Source organism: Phocoena sinus, chromosome 9 (assembly GCF_008692025.1).
Source record: "Phocoena sinus isolate mPhoSin1 chromosome 9, mPhoSin1.pri, whole genome shotgun sequence".
In the NCBI taxonomy this organism is placed as follows: domain Eukaryota; kingdom Metazoa; phylum Chordata; class Mammalia; order Artiodactyla; family Phocoenidae; genus Phocoena; species Phocoena sinus.
In genome coordinates, this window is record NC_045771.1 from 80499637 (window position 1) to 80516063 (window position 16427).

General features: G+C 37.4%; 1 protein-coding gene across 1 annotated transcript in view; it reads left to right on the forward strand.

The window, feature by feature from the left end:
• The window catches only part of SEMA3E (semaphorin 3E), a 260800-nt gene that overhangs the window by 236733 nt on the left and 7640 nt on the right, over nt 1–16427 (forward strand). The window contains exons 14-16 of the mRNA XM_032643034.1: nt 797–963; nt 6018–6085; nt 7602–7741. Of these exons, the coding sequence (XP_032498925.1) occupies nt 797–963; nt 6018–6085; nt 7602–7741 (375 nt within the window). The remainder of the gene's footprint in view (nt 1–796; nt 964–6017; nt 6086–7601; nt 7742–16427) is intronic.

The window sequence follows — 16427 nt, forward strand, 5'->3', positions numbered from 1 at the left end:
CAGAGAAAGACAAATACCATATAATCTCACTTATATGTGAACTATTGGCAAACAACAACAGCAGCAACAAAAACAAGCTCATAGATACAGAGAGCAGATTGGTAGTCACCAGAGGCAGGGGCTGGGTGAAATGGGTGAAGGTTATCAAAAGGTACAAACTTTTAGTTATAAAATAGGTAAGTCCCGGTGATATAATGTACAGCATGGTGATCATAGTTAACAATACTGTATTGTGTATTTGAAAGCTGCTAAGAGAGTAGATCTTAAAAGTTTTCATCACAAAAAAAAATTTGTAGATTTGTAGTGTGTGGTGAAGGCGGTGAACTAGACTGATTGTGATCATTTCACAGTGTATACAAATATCGAATCATTATGTTGTACAGCTGAAACTAATATAATGTTATGTGTCAGTTGTATCTCAATTAAAAATGCAAAAAAAGCCCATTTACTTTTCCAGTCTCCTACTGGACATTCCTAGAGATGTTTTAAAAAGACCTACAGTGTTAGATGACGGAAGACTGTACTTAGATAATGAATAAAGTAGTCAACTTCTTGAGATGTTTGTCAGCCTTGCCCTAGCAATTTTATTACTCATGCATCCAAACCTGTAAAAGTATTTCAGATCTTGGAGAAAGTGAAAGTGTCAGTGTTCCATTATCTGTCTTGAGTGACTGCAGTCATTTAAGTGAGTATCCACAGAGGCGATCGTGTAGGAATGTGAAAATCCAGGTGTAAGAGCTCACTGAGAATTCTGCCCATTTCTACTAGTGGCCTCTCTCTTCCTTGATGTCTTTAGCAACAGCTCTATATTGGATCTGCTTCTGCCGTGGCCCAAGTCAGATTCCATCAGTGTGACATGTATGGAAGTGCTTGTGCAGACTGCTGCCTGGCTCGAGACCCTTACTGCGCCTGGGATGGCATATCCTGCTCCCGGTATTACCCAACAGGCACACATGCAAAACGGTGAGACAGAGTCTTCCATGGAATCTTTCCCTTATTTAGAGAAACAAACCTAACACTATTTTCTTCTCTTTTTGTACCCATTCCATGAAAATAACCGTGGTTTTTTTTTTTTTTTTTTGCTTGTTTGTTTCTTTTTAGTGATTTTCCATTTATTCCAAAGTAACTTTGATTTTTTTGTTTTTATATTGGAATATAGTTGATTTACAATGTTGTGTTTATTTCAGGTGTACAGCAACTTGATCCAGGTGTACATAGACTTTAGGTATATCTATTCTTTTTCAGATTCCTTTCCCATATAGGTTATGGCAGAGTATTGAGTAGAGCTCCCTGTGCTACGCAGTAGGTCCTTGTTGATTATCCCTTTTATATATAGTAATGTTTATATGTTAATCCCAACCTCCTAATCATCATAGTCCTATTTTGTTCATAATATAAGTTTTGAAACATCCACATTTTACTGAAAAATAACTCCCATTAATTATTGTGTAGAGACTGGGATGAGCAGGCTGCTGGGGTTTTAGTTTTCCTCCGGCTTTCAATCAACTCTTCCCCCTCCTGAAACTTTTGCTGCAAGACATGAAACCAATTTAGATAAACGTAAAATGTGGAAATGGCTAGCCACCCCACACGTGAGGAATTCAAAGACTTAAAAGGAAAATAAATAAATAAATTCTAAAATACATCCTGCATTTGCCCTGTGTCCTCCCGACCAGCTGGTCTTCATTTATTTCATTTTGAAAGTGAATATTTTAACTCCTAGGCAAATGCATGACCTGTATAATTAATGAAATGTGTGATTTAATTCAACACAAATGAAAGGTACTTAAAGACCTCCAAACTCTAATATCGACAATTCAGTGGGGTCATTGCTACTTGTTAGAGAAGGTAAATCCTGGGATTCTTTGAACAGGAGACCTTGAGGTACAGAAAGTATTTTAAAGAATAAGGATCTTCACTCAGGTCAGAAGAAATTGTGCATTCTTTGGGGACAAAAATAAGGGAAAATATTTTTATTATAGAATAATCAATTATCTTTTTCACTTGATAAAGTGACTAAAGATAATATAAAGCAAAAATATAGACTCATATACAGTTGCCCTACTGAAAAGCAACTTTTATTAATTTCATTTACTCTTGCTCTTTCACTTTGGGCTACTTTTCTTTAAACCTTTTTCAAAATCTAATTTAATCTAATTTAATGCAGTTGTTATTTTCCTAAGTTTACATGTATAGTAGAATCTCATTTTTAAAAACACTTAGTCACTAATTCAAATGTTTGTTAATTTGACCTTAGCTAAGTTAACATTGCAATGAGTGTTTAAATATATACTAAGCAGATAGCAGAAAGATGCTTTGAGGAGCTTCCCTGGTGGCGCAGTGGTTGAGAGTCCGCCTGCCGATGCAGGGGACACGGGTTCGTGCCCCGGTCTGGGAAGATCCCACATGCCGCGGAGCGGCTGGGCCCGTGAGCCATGGCCGCTGAGCCTGCGTGTCCGGAGCCTGTGCTCCGCAACGGGAGAGGCCACAACGGTGAGAGGCCCGCGTACTGCAAAAAAAAAAAAAAAAGATGCTTTGAGAGGACATTTGTGAACTAAATAATTTACCAACTGTATTAAAGAATTGAGTGAGTTAATTGATTTTGTACAAATGCTTAATGATATTTGAAAGCAGTTCTTGAGGAATATAGCCATGTTATTAATTGAAAATATTGTTTTATGATTTATTCACTCATTAAGCCAGTTTCTGTACCGTGTTAAAGGGGTATGAATAAACAGTCACAGCCCCCTGTCTGTAGGAAATCAGAACCTGAAGTGGAGAATGGAATTGTAAATAAGGATGATAGCTCACCACTGAGCACTTAGTATGTGTAAGGTACTGGACTAAGTGCAATACACATAACACATTATTTAATTCTCAAAAGAACCCAACCTTTGAGCTCAGTCTTGAAGGTAGAGATATAAGGAGATAACAGCTAAAGAGAATTAATTGTTTGTACAGAGGCACAGAATGTTCTGGGAAAGCCGTGTAGTTCCACAGGTTAGGAGTGAAGTGGTAGGATCTAAGGGCAGAAAGGTAGTTTTACCAAAAGTAACAATATTATTTACCCTATTGTTTTTAGCAAAAATCAATATGTTTACAAGCCTTGCATCAAATACTTCCGAATAGCAAGGTTTCGTATTAGGCATGCAAGAGCGATGAAGAATTTTAACTGAGCAGTTTCCATAGCTAAGTATGTCTTGGTGTACAGTACATCTTGTAAGATTGTACATGCACAAGTTTGTAAGATAGTATTTAAAAGGGTGGACAAAAAGAGTTATTTAGAAAAAGTTAAATGAATAGGCAAAATCATAGACAGGAAGGACTGAGATGCTGGAGTCAGGAGCCACACTCGTAAGTGAATTAGTTCAGTTCAGTGACATGTAATGCAGATCTTCCAGGAGCGTCACTCTTGTGAACCGTCGCCCACCCCTGGAGGAGAACTTTTTGGATAAGTTCCAGGACATAAAGGGAAAATAGTTTGCTTTTATAGCAGATCGTTTTTGCTTCAGATCTGACTAGCAGCAGAAATTGAAAACTGGTCATTAAAATAAATACCCTTCTGTTCACGGAGTGAAAATGGACCAACAGAGGAAAAACATTAATTCGCAATTCAAACCACTTGTTTAAAATAGTCTTCCAAAATACACTATAATTTCTAGAGCTAGGTCTTTTTCTTCCCCCCTGCTCTTGTATTCCGTCTATTTCCAGCATTCTCTTTAAAAGTTTCCAAGAGGCAAGAGATATAAGAAAAATATGCGACTTGGAGAATAAACGACAACTTTGCTTAACCTTTCTAAAACTCCTGCTTTTAATACACTCTTTTTTAAATGCTAAAGTAAAGAACAGCTATTTTAGGATAGTATAAAGTGAACTGAAGCTTTGTTGGAGAATGTGATATCTCTCTTTTTAAATGCATGTTTCCAGTGATTTTAAACAAAATTTGTGTACACCTATCCACAATGCTTATCTAGTATTAGCTGATTGTAGTTCCCTTTATTCTCAAATCGTCTGTGTAATAAATATGATACAATATCATTTCTGCAAAGTGGAACCTATTTCCCATTTCATTGATTTATTCCTGTTCCATTATTCATTATTCATCAGCAGGCTTGGGATTCCCAATACCAAAGCAATACTCAGTGAAGTGAGGAATTAACAACAGCCTTTTATTCTCATCTAGAGCTGCTATCAGTTGTATAATAGATGTTGACGCTAGTATAAAATAATATAGAGGTCTAAAACTTTTAAATTTTGCTCTTTACTTTTCTGTCAATGTTTATTTTCAGTTTAGCTCAGTAGAATGATCCGTGTGGCAGTTTTAATCTTAACTTTCTAAAATCTCAGGTCTTTAGGTAAGGTTTTCTAATCCACAATCTATCTTTTTTTAAACATGCTTTCACACACAGATCATAATCCTAAAAATCGATTGGAAATATTCATCTGTCCTAGCTTTCAATATAGGAAAATACTTAAATGGTTGTTTAAGTATTGCGTTCTTAACTAGGATCTGAACTCATGTGTGAGGAAGCACTCCATCTCTTGACATAACGTTCCAATATCACTATTTGGTGAACTTGAGGAAAAGCTAGAATGAAAAAAAAAAAATTGAGACTGGAATTTAGGGGTCAGTTAGCCCAATTTTTTTTTTTTTTTTTTTTTTTTTTTTTTTTTTTTTTGGCTGTACGCGGGCCTCTCACTGCTGTGGCCTCCCCCGCCACGGAGCACAGGCTTCGGACGTGCAGGCTTAGCGGCCAGGCATGACCTAGCCGCTCCGTGGCGTGTGAGATCTTCCCAGACCGGGGCACGAACCCGCGTCCCCTGCATCGGCAGGCAGACTCTCAATCACTGCGCCACCAGGGAAGCCCAGCCCAATTTTATTTTACGAAGGAAGACACACAGAACCAGGATAGGCAAGGGGTATGTATAAGTTCATGTAGCACATGAGTGGTGGCATTGGGATTTGAATCTGGTTCCCTTTTCCAGATTTTATCATTGCATATGGTTAAAGCATCTCTTTATCAGTCTGGAAGTCTCACCCATTTCCCTCTGGGGTAAAACTTCTGTTTTGCCTTCTGGTTTTCCCTCAGTCTTGAAGATATGCCATGATTTAGAGAAGCAAGTAGTATTTTCTGCTTTTATTGTAATACTTCTGTTTTTATCTCAAATCTGAATTAATATGCTGAAGATCTTGATTTTAGCTTCCCAGTACTAATAATGATAATTTCCATTGTTTAATTCCTGAGTACAGTGCTTACAAATTTGAAACATGGTATATGTTCTGGAATTCTTTTTCCGTGGATAAAGAATATTGTCATTTGTCAATTATATGTCTAAGCGAACTATAAAACATGAAAATATACTAGAAGCGTATTTGCCTTTTAGAGGCAAATTGAGGAGAAGTACAATATTTCTTGAGTTCTACTATATGTAAGACATCCTGTTAAACAGGTAAATGCACCATCACATTCAACAGAGGCATATACTTTCTAAATGTTATAACTGAATAAAAGTAAATTGAGTATATTATTAGTTTATTTTTATTAGCAATCATATTGATCATGATGTCTGTAGAACAAAACATTTAGATCCAAAAACCTTTACTTAATGCACTTTAATATAGATAGGAATTTTATGCATTTTTACTCAAATAGGTAGTCTGCTTCAAATCCCATTGTCTTTATCTGAACACATTCTTTACCACCCAAGACACTCATTTTGAACTAGAAGACTTCTTGTTTAACTAAATTCTTAACGAAATGTAAAGAGAACCTTCTTAAATTATAATCAAACTCATGTGACGATTTAAAAAACAGTTTTCTATAGATCTTATCCATTGAATAACATTCAATGGAAATATGGAAAACTATGAAACTTGGATTGTATCCTGGTTTTGTATGGCTGATCAGTTTTTTCAGTAGCAGAATACTACTTGAAACTTTAATGCGGTTGGCTATCTTTTAAAGTCTGGAAAATTGAAATCTGAACATCTCCTAAATGCATTTACTTACTTTCAGGCGGTTCCGCAGACAAGATGTTCGGCATGGAAATGCAGCTCAGCAGTGCTTTGGACAGCAGTTTGTCGGTAATCCATAGAAAATCGATTGCCATGGATTTCTTAGAGTGTGCACTGAAGATAAACTGTCAGCTTCTTAAACAGGGTCCTTGTTTTCTTTGTGATTGATACACACTAGAACAATGTTCGTGAAAGTATTCTGTTTTTCCATGTAGTTACGATTTTGTGCATTTGATATATAATCTTTCCTAATTAGGAAAACGTTTTACCTACCCACCAAGCTTTATTGTTAGAATTCAAAAAGGGGACTCCTAGAACAAAAATGCTGCATACTTTAGGTGACAGTTGCCACAGTGATTTGCAGGGTTTATTTCACCAGTTCAACCATGGGAATATCTTCACCGTGCTTTTATAACTTACAGTAATTTTATCAAGAGTGATCTAACTTGAATCAAGTCACCTGCTAAGCTTTGGATAGAATAAAGTGAAAAACTTCGACTCTTTCACTGGGTTTCTGATGAAAGGTGGTAGGTGGTCCAATGTGTAAAGGAAGAGAGAAATTTTCAGCTGTAGACAAATGTAAAGAAGTCAGACAAGACGGAAAACCACCGTCCTGACTCTTTACACCATCATGGTGGTTGGTGAACAGGCTGTGCTCACCAGGAAGCAACAGAGGGAAGGGGCACCATGATTGGGAGACCAGAGATATTTATACACAGATCCAGAGATTGTGGTCCGGGATCAGTTTGCTAGACCCCAGGCTGATTCTGGATTTGATGCAAGATGTAAGCCTCTGAGAATATTAACTAGAGAAAGGTGGCATTATAGTTTTAGGGAAATTTAGGGGTCAGTTTTGAATGCAAGGAGGACTCAGACATAGAAAAAAAAAAAATCCTGGGATCTAGTACTGAATTTGATCTTGGTTAAAACAACAAAGAACAAATCCACTTGCTTTTATTCCAAACTGCAGTTAGGTATACTTGCCTCTATGCCCATTTGAGTTCAAGTTCAGTGAGAGCCTTTCTGGGCCAAAATACAGATTATAATCAAGAAGCTCTGGTTCACAAAGTCCTTAGTTCAGTTTCGTACTCTTTTCTTCCTTCAGGAGCCCCATATCTGGATAAGTGCAGTCCATTGTCAAGATAACACTCACACTTTTGTTTATGTAGTGCCGTATCTCCTTGATTTCTGCTTTCTGCTTTCTGCTTTTGGTTGTAATCATGAATTTTAGTTCTATGCCTTGCTTATTTGTTTGGTACTTACCTTGCCCGCTTTATCAGTGGATGTTGCCACTGATGTTTCATGAATTTAACACTGATGCACCTTCTTACTGATCTGACTGTTACATCCTTTGGAACCAAACTCCCAGTTACTTCTTTCTGTCTCACTCCATAGCCTGCTGTGCCTTTTTAATGCCTAGATTTTGGTATGCTACTCTCCCTAAATAACTCCTGTATAGAAATTAACAATGAGTAATAAAAGTTATTCGCTTTGCTATAGGGGTCTGAGTAAAGAATCTTTTTAAAAAATATTGTTTACCAGTAAAATCAAAGTCTCAAGGCTGATGTTAACATTTATGTTATAGGGGATGTTTTGGATAAGACTGAGGAGCGATTGGCCTATGGCATAGAGAACAACAGTACTTTGCTGGAATGTACCCCGCGATCTTTACAAGCAAAAGTTATCTGGTTTGTGCAGAAAGGACACGACACAAGAAGAGAGGAGGTAATTCATAGCTGCACGTTCACACCATGGTGTCTTGCATACAGTGTGCCATCAGTAAATAGATGATTCTTTATTTGGGTACTTAAAAATTAAACAATCTATTGTGCTGTACCTGTCATTTCAAAAGTGGGTTTTTTTTTATTATATGTGATTTATATACATATAAATATATATGTGTATATGTATAGGTATATGTATATATAAAGGTTTTTAAATACATATACATGTAGATTTTTATATACATCTGTAGACATATATAAATAAATTATGTATGTATGTATAAATAACATTTGGAACCAAGAATTAGATTTTAACTTAGGAGCTTTTTTCGGCTTCATGATTTTAGCGTCATGTTGTAAAATTATAGTCTCAAATTGTATCACCCAAGGCAATGTTTTAGAAAAATAGCGAAATTAAACAGCATTATCACATATATCTTAGACACATGGATAATAGAATTGAAACAACAGTAGCAGCGACATTAAACCAGTTGTTGATAAAGCTATTAAGTCATATGTGAGACATCAACTCAGGGGTTCCACTGTTGTCCAAAAAACAGGCATCAGCTCTTTTATCCTTCTAAGCAGGTTTAGTGGTGGAGATTATATTTCTATAATTATCTAGCTAATGAGAGAGGAACGAGTTGGGCTGCTTTTACTGATGGAAGGCTAGGCAGCATTTAAAGCACACATACAGAACAGGCTGGTGGCAAACACTGTATAGATGCATGCGGGTCTAGGGAGCTGGTTTTATGTAGGGAGGGGTCAAGGGTGTGAAGCAGGTAAAGCTTAGGGAAGGCAGATAAAGCATTGTTGATGTGGGCGTTGAACTTAATTTGTACAAAAATGGAATTAGAAAAATAGAAAATAGAAGAAAATTTGGTTATATTAAAGGGTGATAGACTTGGTGAATACTGGGGAAATGGTCCTTAGGAAAGAGAGGGTTACAAGTTGAATAAGGGGAAGAAATTCTAGAGGCCTGCCTTAGGACACAGAGGACAGCTAATAGGTACTCATAAGATAGTGAGTCAGGAAAGTCTGTACCTCATTTTGACACTGGAGACGAAACCTTTGTCCTCGGAAGTTTAAATGACTGATTCTACATGTAGAGCACAATTACATTTTATGCCTTTTTTTCCCCTAGCCTGTTGTGAAACTAAAAATCCAACATGTTTTTGGTCGAGAATCGTAAAGTACATTCTGGGAACTGACTAAATTTCTATATCCCAGGTTCCTGGGATAGCTATTAGAGAGGAAGATGATACCTCAACTTAACAAAGACTATTAGAGATAATATAGAAAGGCAATCAGGAGAGGAAAATTCTCCTAAATTTTCATGACATCATAACAATAAATACGTGTCCAAAAAAGTTACTGTACATTGCACTGAAATAAATTATTGATTTAGTACTGAAGTATTTTCCATTGCACAAATCTGAGATAAAACTGGTTTTTAAATTCCATTGTAACTGACTTGGCAGGAGAGGACCTGGGAATATTCTATAGTTCTTCCAGTTGAATGGCTTCAGAAGACAGAGCAGTAATTCTTTCATCAGTAGTTTTCTTCACTCAGTATGTTCTGTTTCTGATTTGGAACTTAGTATAATCTGCCTCATTTGGAAAACTTTACCAAATCATTTTGACATGCTGCATCCAGTAGTGTTCAATTTTAAGTTTCTTTATCATATTAATATAATCTACTTCTTTTTCCCCAAATTTTACTCCCTATTTTCAACTACATTCAAATTTCCCTGGTATATTTACTGGTACTAGAAATTTTGAGTTTACTCTATGCATGACAAGTTGTATCATAATCAGGTAGTGCCTGATTTCTGTAGACATAACAATATATATTGAGTTATTCACAATCTAAAACAAAACAAAACACACAGTTGCTGACTTCGTCAAAAGCTAAATGTGCGTGCTGTGTACACAGAGCAAAATGACTTTACGTGTGTATTCTTTCAGAGTTTTTTAGGGTCTGTTTAGAGTTTTTTCAGCGTTTAGAGTTTGGACCATTTTTGCATTTATTATAGTTACTATAAGACATACAAGATAATTTTATTATCAAATCTTGACCATTGCACAGGATGTTTAAGTTCAACTAGTCCAATTCTTAACTCATGTGGGTATGCATTTTTAGAGTATCCCTGACAATGGCCGTCAAGGCTCATCCTGGACGCTACAAGCCACGGTCAGCCCATAGCCTTTCTGAAAAATTTTGATTGTCGTATCCTTTTATTGAACTGCTATTGTTGAGTCTGGAATCCACTTACAGATCCACCCTCAACTCTCCTGAGCTGTCCAGAAATCATGTATTCAGGTGGATGACGTTTTTGCTCCAATTAATATGTAGAAATGCTCCATAACCAAATTTCTAGAAAGCTTTTAGCAATTCAGTTACCTGGTTTCTAAACTGGATCACTGCAATTCTCTCAAATATGCACTTTATAGTTTCTTGCTTCCTGAAATAACACATATGAAACGTAACATGTTATTAATTCCAGAAATGTTTATGGAAAGCCTAATTTATAAGTACTTCATAAGGGAGCATTTTCCCTTGGCTTGACGACCTGGTTAATTGTGGTGTGCATTGTGATTATGACACCCTGGGGGAGAAGCCTTCATAGAAGGGACTTGGGAGATGAGGCTGTTCTTTAATGTGCATCTACTGTATACAGGAACTGGGGTAGGTGCCTTACCTTATTATTCTCGGATCTCACAGCTGCACCTTAGGCATAAGAATCCTCATCTTACAAATGCAGAAACTAAAACTCAAAGAGGTAGAGCTCATAAAGTCAGTTACAGACCCAAGGTTTGAACTCAGGTATTCCTGCCTCCCAAGCTGAGCTGCTTCACATTTATTCATCAGCCAAGTAACTAGGAATTTGCTATCTGCGTTTTATAAAATGTACCATTTTATTCTTAAGAATGTATTTATAGATGAGATCATTGAGACACAGAATGTTTAATCACTTTCCTGGTTACTCATAGCTCGTGAGGCAGATCCAAATCCAGGTCTCTTCGTTCTTTCTACTAACTGACACCATCTTCTGAAATCGGAATTCTAAATACAGTTTCACATGCTCTGGGACAAGCATGGGGCAAAGGGAAAACTGTTCACTGCAGAAGGTCTGGAATTTGATTTCTGAAAAATGCTCCAGTTGACAGATATATATATATATATATGTGTGTGTGTGTATACATATGTACATATATATGTGTATATATATATTTTTTTTCCATCAGAGTTTAGTGGAGCATGGTGCCTCAGCTTTGTTGGCACTCTACCTCATTTTCTTGGGTTTTAACTAAAATAACGCTTTATTCATTTATTTGAAACTTATTTAGTGAGCATCTATTATGTCCTGCTTTCGTAAAACTTGTACTCTGGAGAACAGAGAAAGATAGCAATAATAATAATATGACTAAGTAAGAACATTCTTTAAACTATCAGTTGATGGTAAGGAGAAAAATACAAGAGAGATGACTTGCAGGGAAAGGTTGCAATATTAAATGGGTGGTCATGGAAGGCCCTACTAAGAAGTTCACCAACAAAGTGACATTTGCAAATGACTTGACAGAGGTGAGGTAATAGGCCATGTAACAGTGTTGGATAATGGCTTTCTGGACAGTGCGAACAGCAGGTGCAAAGGCCCTGTTTCATCAGGAGGGCACCTGATATATTAGAAGAACCTCAGAGTGGAGGGCAACGTGGCTGGAGGAGACAGAGCAATAGGGAGACTAATAAACGGAGTCAAAAAGGGAGGTAAAGGGCCAGCTCATGCAGGGATTTGTAGGCCCTTATAAAGGGCTTTAGTTTTTGCTCTGAATTAAATAGAAAGCCATTGGGTAGTTTACAGGAGAACTATGACATGATCAAAATTCGGTTTTAAAAAGATGACTTTGGTTATTGTATTAAGACTGTAGCATGTGGGTGTGGAGATAAAGGTGGAAGCAGGGATGATAGGGACATACATCATCATGTTCAATGGCACAACATTAACTGTCAGTGTGCCCTTCACCTACGAAGTCAAAGGATGGGCAACTGGCCGCCTCATACACGTAAGAGCAAGTGCTTCACATATATTCTTCAGTATTATTGAAAATTGTGAAGGCTGTTTAATATATTTAATATCTCAGATGGAAAGCATTTTCAACCTTCTGTTCTCCTCCCCAAGTGTCTAAAATTAGTGTTTTGAATTCAATAAATATTCATTCAGAGCCTACCTTAATAGGTGATGAACAAATCATAGCCTTAGCCTTGTCGAAGCCTATAGGCTTACAGTGTATACAGTAATATGAACAGATAGTTATAATATATTGTGTTCATCACAATGTAGTATGAAACCATGGGAAAAGAAAATTGTCTCAACCGACAGGTCAGGTGTGGATGTGGCACTATGGACACTTAGGAAAAGATCCAAGGCAGAGGTGACATTTGAGCTGTGTTTTAATGGATAAACAGAAGCCAACTAGCAGAAGGAGTGGTGTAATCATATGTGCTGGAGACGACAAACAATACGGTCAGTGTAGATCTGTGGAGGACATGAGGGTACAAAAATAAGTAGATCCACCAAGGAACCATTTCACTTTATCTATAAGCCAATGAGAATGCCTTAGACAAACTGTTTAGACACATTACTCTAGAAACTGGCTTACCAGCTTGGACGATAAGCAAGATGACAAGGAGACCATTTAAGAAGGTATTTCAATGGTCAAATGAAAGAGTTTTTTTTGTTTGTTTGTTTTTTGTTTTTTCGGTACGCGGACCACTCACTGTTGTGGCCTCTCCCGTTGCGGAGCACAGGCTCCGGATGCGCAGGCTCAGCGGCCGTGGCTCACGGGCCCAGCCGCTCTGCGGCATGTGGGATCTTCCCGGACCGGGGCACGAACCCATGTCCCCTGCATCGGCAGGCGGACCCTCAACCACTGCGACACCAGGGAAGCCCAAATGAAAGAGTTTTTTTTTTTTTTTTTTTTTTGCGGTATGCGGGCCTCTCACTGTTGTGGCCTCTCACGCTGCGGAACACAGGCTCCAGACGCTCACGCTCAGTGGCCATGGCTCACAGGCTCAGTCGCTCCGCGGCATGTGGGATCCTCCCGGACCAGGGCACGAACCCGTATCCCCTGCACCGGCAGGCGGACTCCCAACCACTGTGCCACCAGGGAAGCCCAAATGAAAGAGTTTTGATCAAACTAAACAGTGGTAGTAGGAAGGGAGAAGACCGATTTTAATTTTTATGAGATAACATTGAGTGCATTTGATATTTGAGATAAAAGAGAAATGATCAAAAGGGATTCATATGTTCCCGGTTTGGGTGTTTGTGTGGTTGATGGTGCAGTGATGTGATTCCAAGAATACAGGGAGGAAAGGAAGAGTTTGATTTTGGCCATATTGAATTGGGACTCCTGTAAAGCATGCGGACAGAGCTGTCCTTCTGGTATACGCATGCCTGGGAATATAAAGCCCAAAGGAAAGATTTGGAATGGCAAGAGATGTGTGAGAGACATTAGCAAAGAGGCGCTAAATTCATGGAGATAATAAAAGTTAAGAATAATATAGCAAGCATCTATACTTAAATATGGCTTACTGTGTGCCAGGCACTGTCCTAAGAATGTTACCTATAGTAATGCTTTTAATCATTGCAACAGCCTTATGAAATAGAATTATTATCCCCACTTTATAGATAAAGAAACTGAAGCACAGAGATTGAGTTACTTGCATAATATCACATAGCTTGTGAAATCAGTCTGAATTTGAGCCAGATATTCTGGTTTTAACCCTAGGCCCTTAGTTACACTGCAGTGGTGCCTCTAACTGCCATAGCCTGCCTTGGAGGCTTGGAGTAAATAGGAAGCATTGTGAACTAAAGCTAGAAGCAAGGGGAAAATGCGCATATAAGGAAAAAATAGGAGAAGAAGAAACTCTAAAAGATGAAGAGTAAAATTGTTAGGGAAACAAGTCATAATTATAGTTAACATTCATTTAGTGCTTACTACGTGCCCTGTACTGTTCTAAGTGCTTCATGTGTAGTAACTTTTTTAAAACTTACAACATTTCTCTGCGGTAGTTAGTATTATTATTGTGCATTACAGAGATAAAATTAAGTAACTGATGGAAAGTACACAAATGGTAAGTACCACTAGAGTAGTATAGCTTGAGGAAGTAGAGATGGTGCAGTTGGGGATGTGGTATAGTAGAACTCAGAGAAAAGGAATTGGATAAGGACAAAGTAACAAACAGCACCCGGTGAAAAATTCAAAAAATAAGTGTCCAGGCTCTAGTGCGAACATTTAGTAGAATGGTTAAGGCAGGAGCCGTCTAGCAACAGGTGAAGTGACGTTGATGCTCAGGGCTGTGTGGGATTAGAAACAGTTCGTATAATGTTCTCGACCTAAAGGTTTAGGTGAGAAGTTTGAGAGAGGTCAACAGTAGGAGACGAGAGATGAAAGAACTTCTGCTTTGCTTTTTTGGCTTAAGAGAAGCAGTGACTTGGTCATGGTTAGAGGTTGAAGGGAAGTAGCCATGAAGAAGAAAATGTGCAGTTAATTGATGAAGCAAGATGAAGAGTATGGGAGAGAGTATCATTGCAGAAGTGACAGCGTAGATTCTAAGAAGGAAGAGGAAGAACCCTCGTTCTCAGAACTGAGGAGAAAAAAGGAAGATTTTATGTATGTGGATAAGGGTAAGTTCATTTACAGAATCCTAGTTTAGCTGTTCCATAGGCCTTCTATAATGGTTTAAATTAGGTGGCCGTATATATTTCTACATATAATTTGAATTTGGAATACAGCTTAAATCTTCCTTTTATGAAGGAGGTATAAAGTATGTTTGTGTGATTGCAAAGGACAGAACTGTTAGAAACACAACTAAATCACCCCAAAATGATATACCCTGGTTTATGAAGTCTCAATTTCTGCAGTTGGATGTATTTGAATTTACAAGCCTCCAAAATAATTGCAAAAATTTAATTCTGAGTAACATCCCAAAGGAAAGGCATCCATACTTGGTAAGGCATGTGGTTGGAAAATTGCATTATTTCTCTGTGTATTTCTCTTTCTCTAAAATGCATGAGCACTATATTTTAAAACTAAGTAATTGAGGGACTTCCCTGGCAGTCCAGTGGTTAAGACTGCCTTCCAATGCAGGGGGTACGGGTTCAATCCCTTGGCCAGGGAGCTAAGATCCCACATGCCAGGGCCAAAAAACCAAAACGTGAAATAGAAGCAATATTGTAACAAATTCAATAAAGACTTTAAAAATGGTGCACATCAAAAAAAAACTTTAAAAAAAAATTTTTTTAATGAAATAAAACTAATTGAGGAAAAATTGAAATATGCATTGATTTGCTTAGATTTAAATATTTATTAGTTCACTGTGTGTAATTTTCACTTATGACAAAGAAAGCCGTAGTTTCTTCAAGCTACTCAGATTAGTGTAACTGCTCACGTTAATATGATCCTCATTTTGAATGTTTTAAGTTTGGAGTATATTATTTTTAACCTGAAAATAGAATAGTCTTTGGAACCTTGACAATTTAAAACAGAAGTTGGCAAAGTACAACCTGCGGGCCAAATCTGGCCCTCAGCCTCGTTTATAAATAAAATTTTATTTGAAAACTGCCACGCTCATTTGTTTACCTGGTGTCTATGATTGTTTTCATGCTACAACTGCAAAGTTGAGTAGTTATAACAGAGACCATATGACATATGAAGCCCCAAATCTTTATAGCCCTTTACAGGAAGTGTATTGACCTCTGATTAAAGAGCTCAAAATGAAAACGTATACAAGTAAAGTCTTACTAAGTACCTCTGTACTTTGGACAAAATATCTTTTCATGAAAAACCAAGCCCTCATTTTGTGCTGAGCACTATAATTTCATTGGAATGAGTTTTCAGCGAAACCAAACAAAATGAATATTTTCTTGGAATGTGCTCTTTGGGATTTTATTCTTTACTGAGAAAACCAATGTGCATCCCAAAGACACTGTAAACAAGGTTGGGTTCTAGGAAGGAGTTCATAAATCCCCAGTGGGGAAGTTTCAGAGCAATCCCAAAATGCGTAAAATATTCTTCATGCCCATGCCAAAGTGGTATAAGGCAGGCCAGTCAGCTGCTGGTCCATAAGACCATCATCATCATTTATCCCTTAGTAAGCATGGAAGATTTATTTCCCCCTTGATCTTGGTTGATCCTTTCCATTGGGGATTCTCTACTTAAGGGAAACTATTTTTGTGTGTTTGTGGGTCTTAAAAATAAAGTATCAATTTTATGCACTGTATAGACTGCTTAAATAATGCTCAGATGTGCCTGTTTATTGTAGAAAATTCAAGAGAGGATGTAAGTTGACAGCAAAACTCCAAAACTTCAATTTGACTTTACTCTCTCAATTCTTTTTTAACTCTGTACCAAAAATTTGTCACTTAACTTCGTCTTCAGACCACCTACTGAGTAGGATAAATTCATCAGAGTTATTTAAATATTGTTGAGAAATCTAAGAGGCATAGTTAACTTATTAGTCAGCAGTCCCTTCTAGATAACCTAGAGTTCATTGCATCTATGCTAAATTTGTACAGTCTCCATGAAAGCATAATTTTATTGATGACTCAATGCATTATGGAGACAGCTTCTCTTGTAAAAACAAAAGAAAGAAAAGTGGAGTACACAGATTACATCTTTTAATG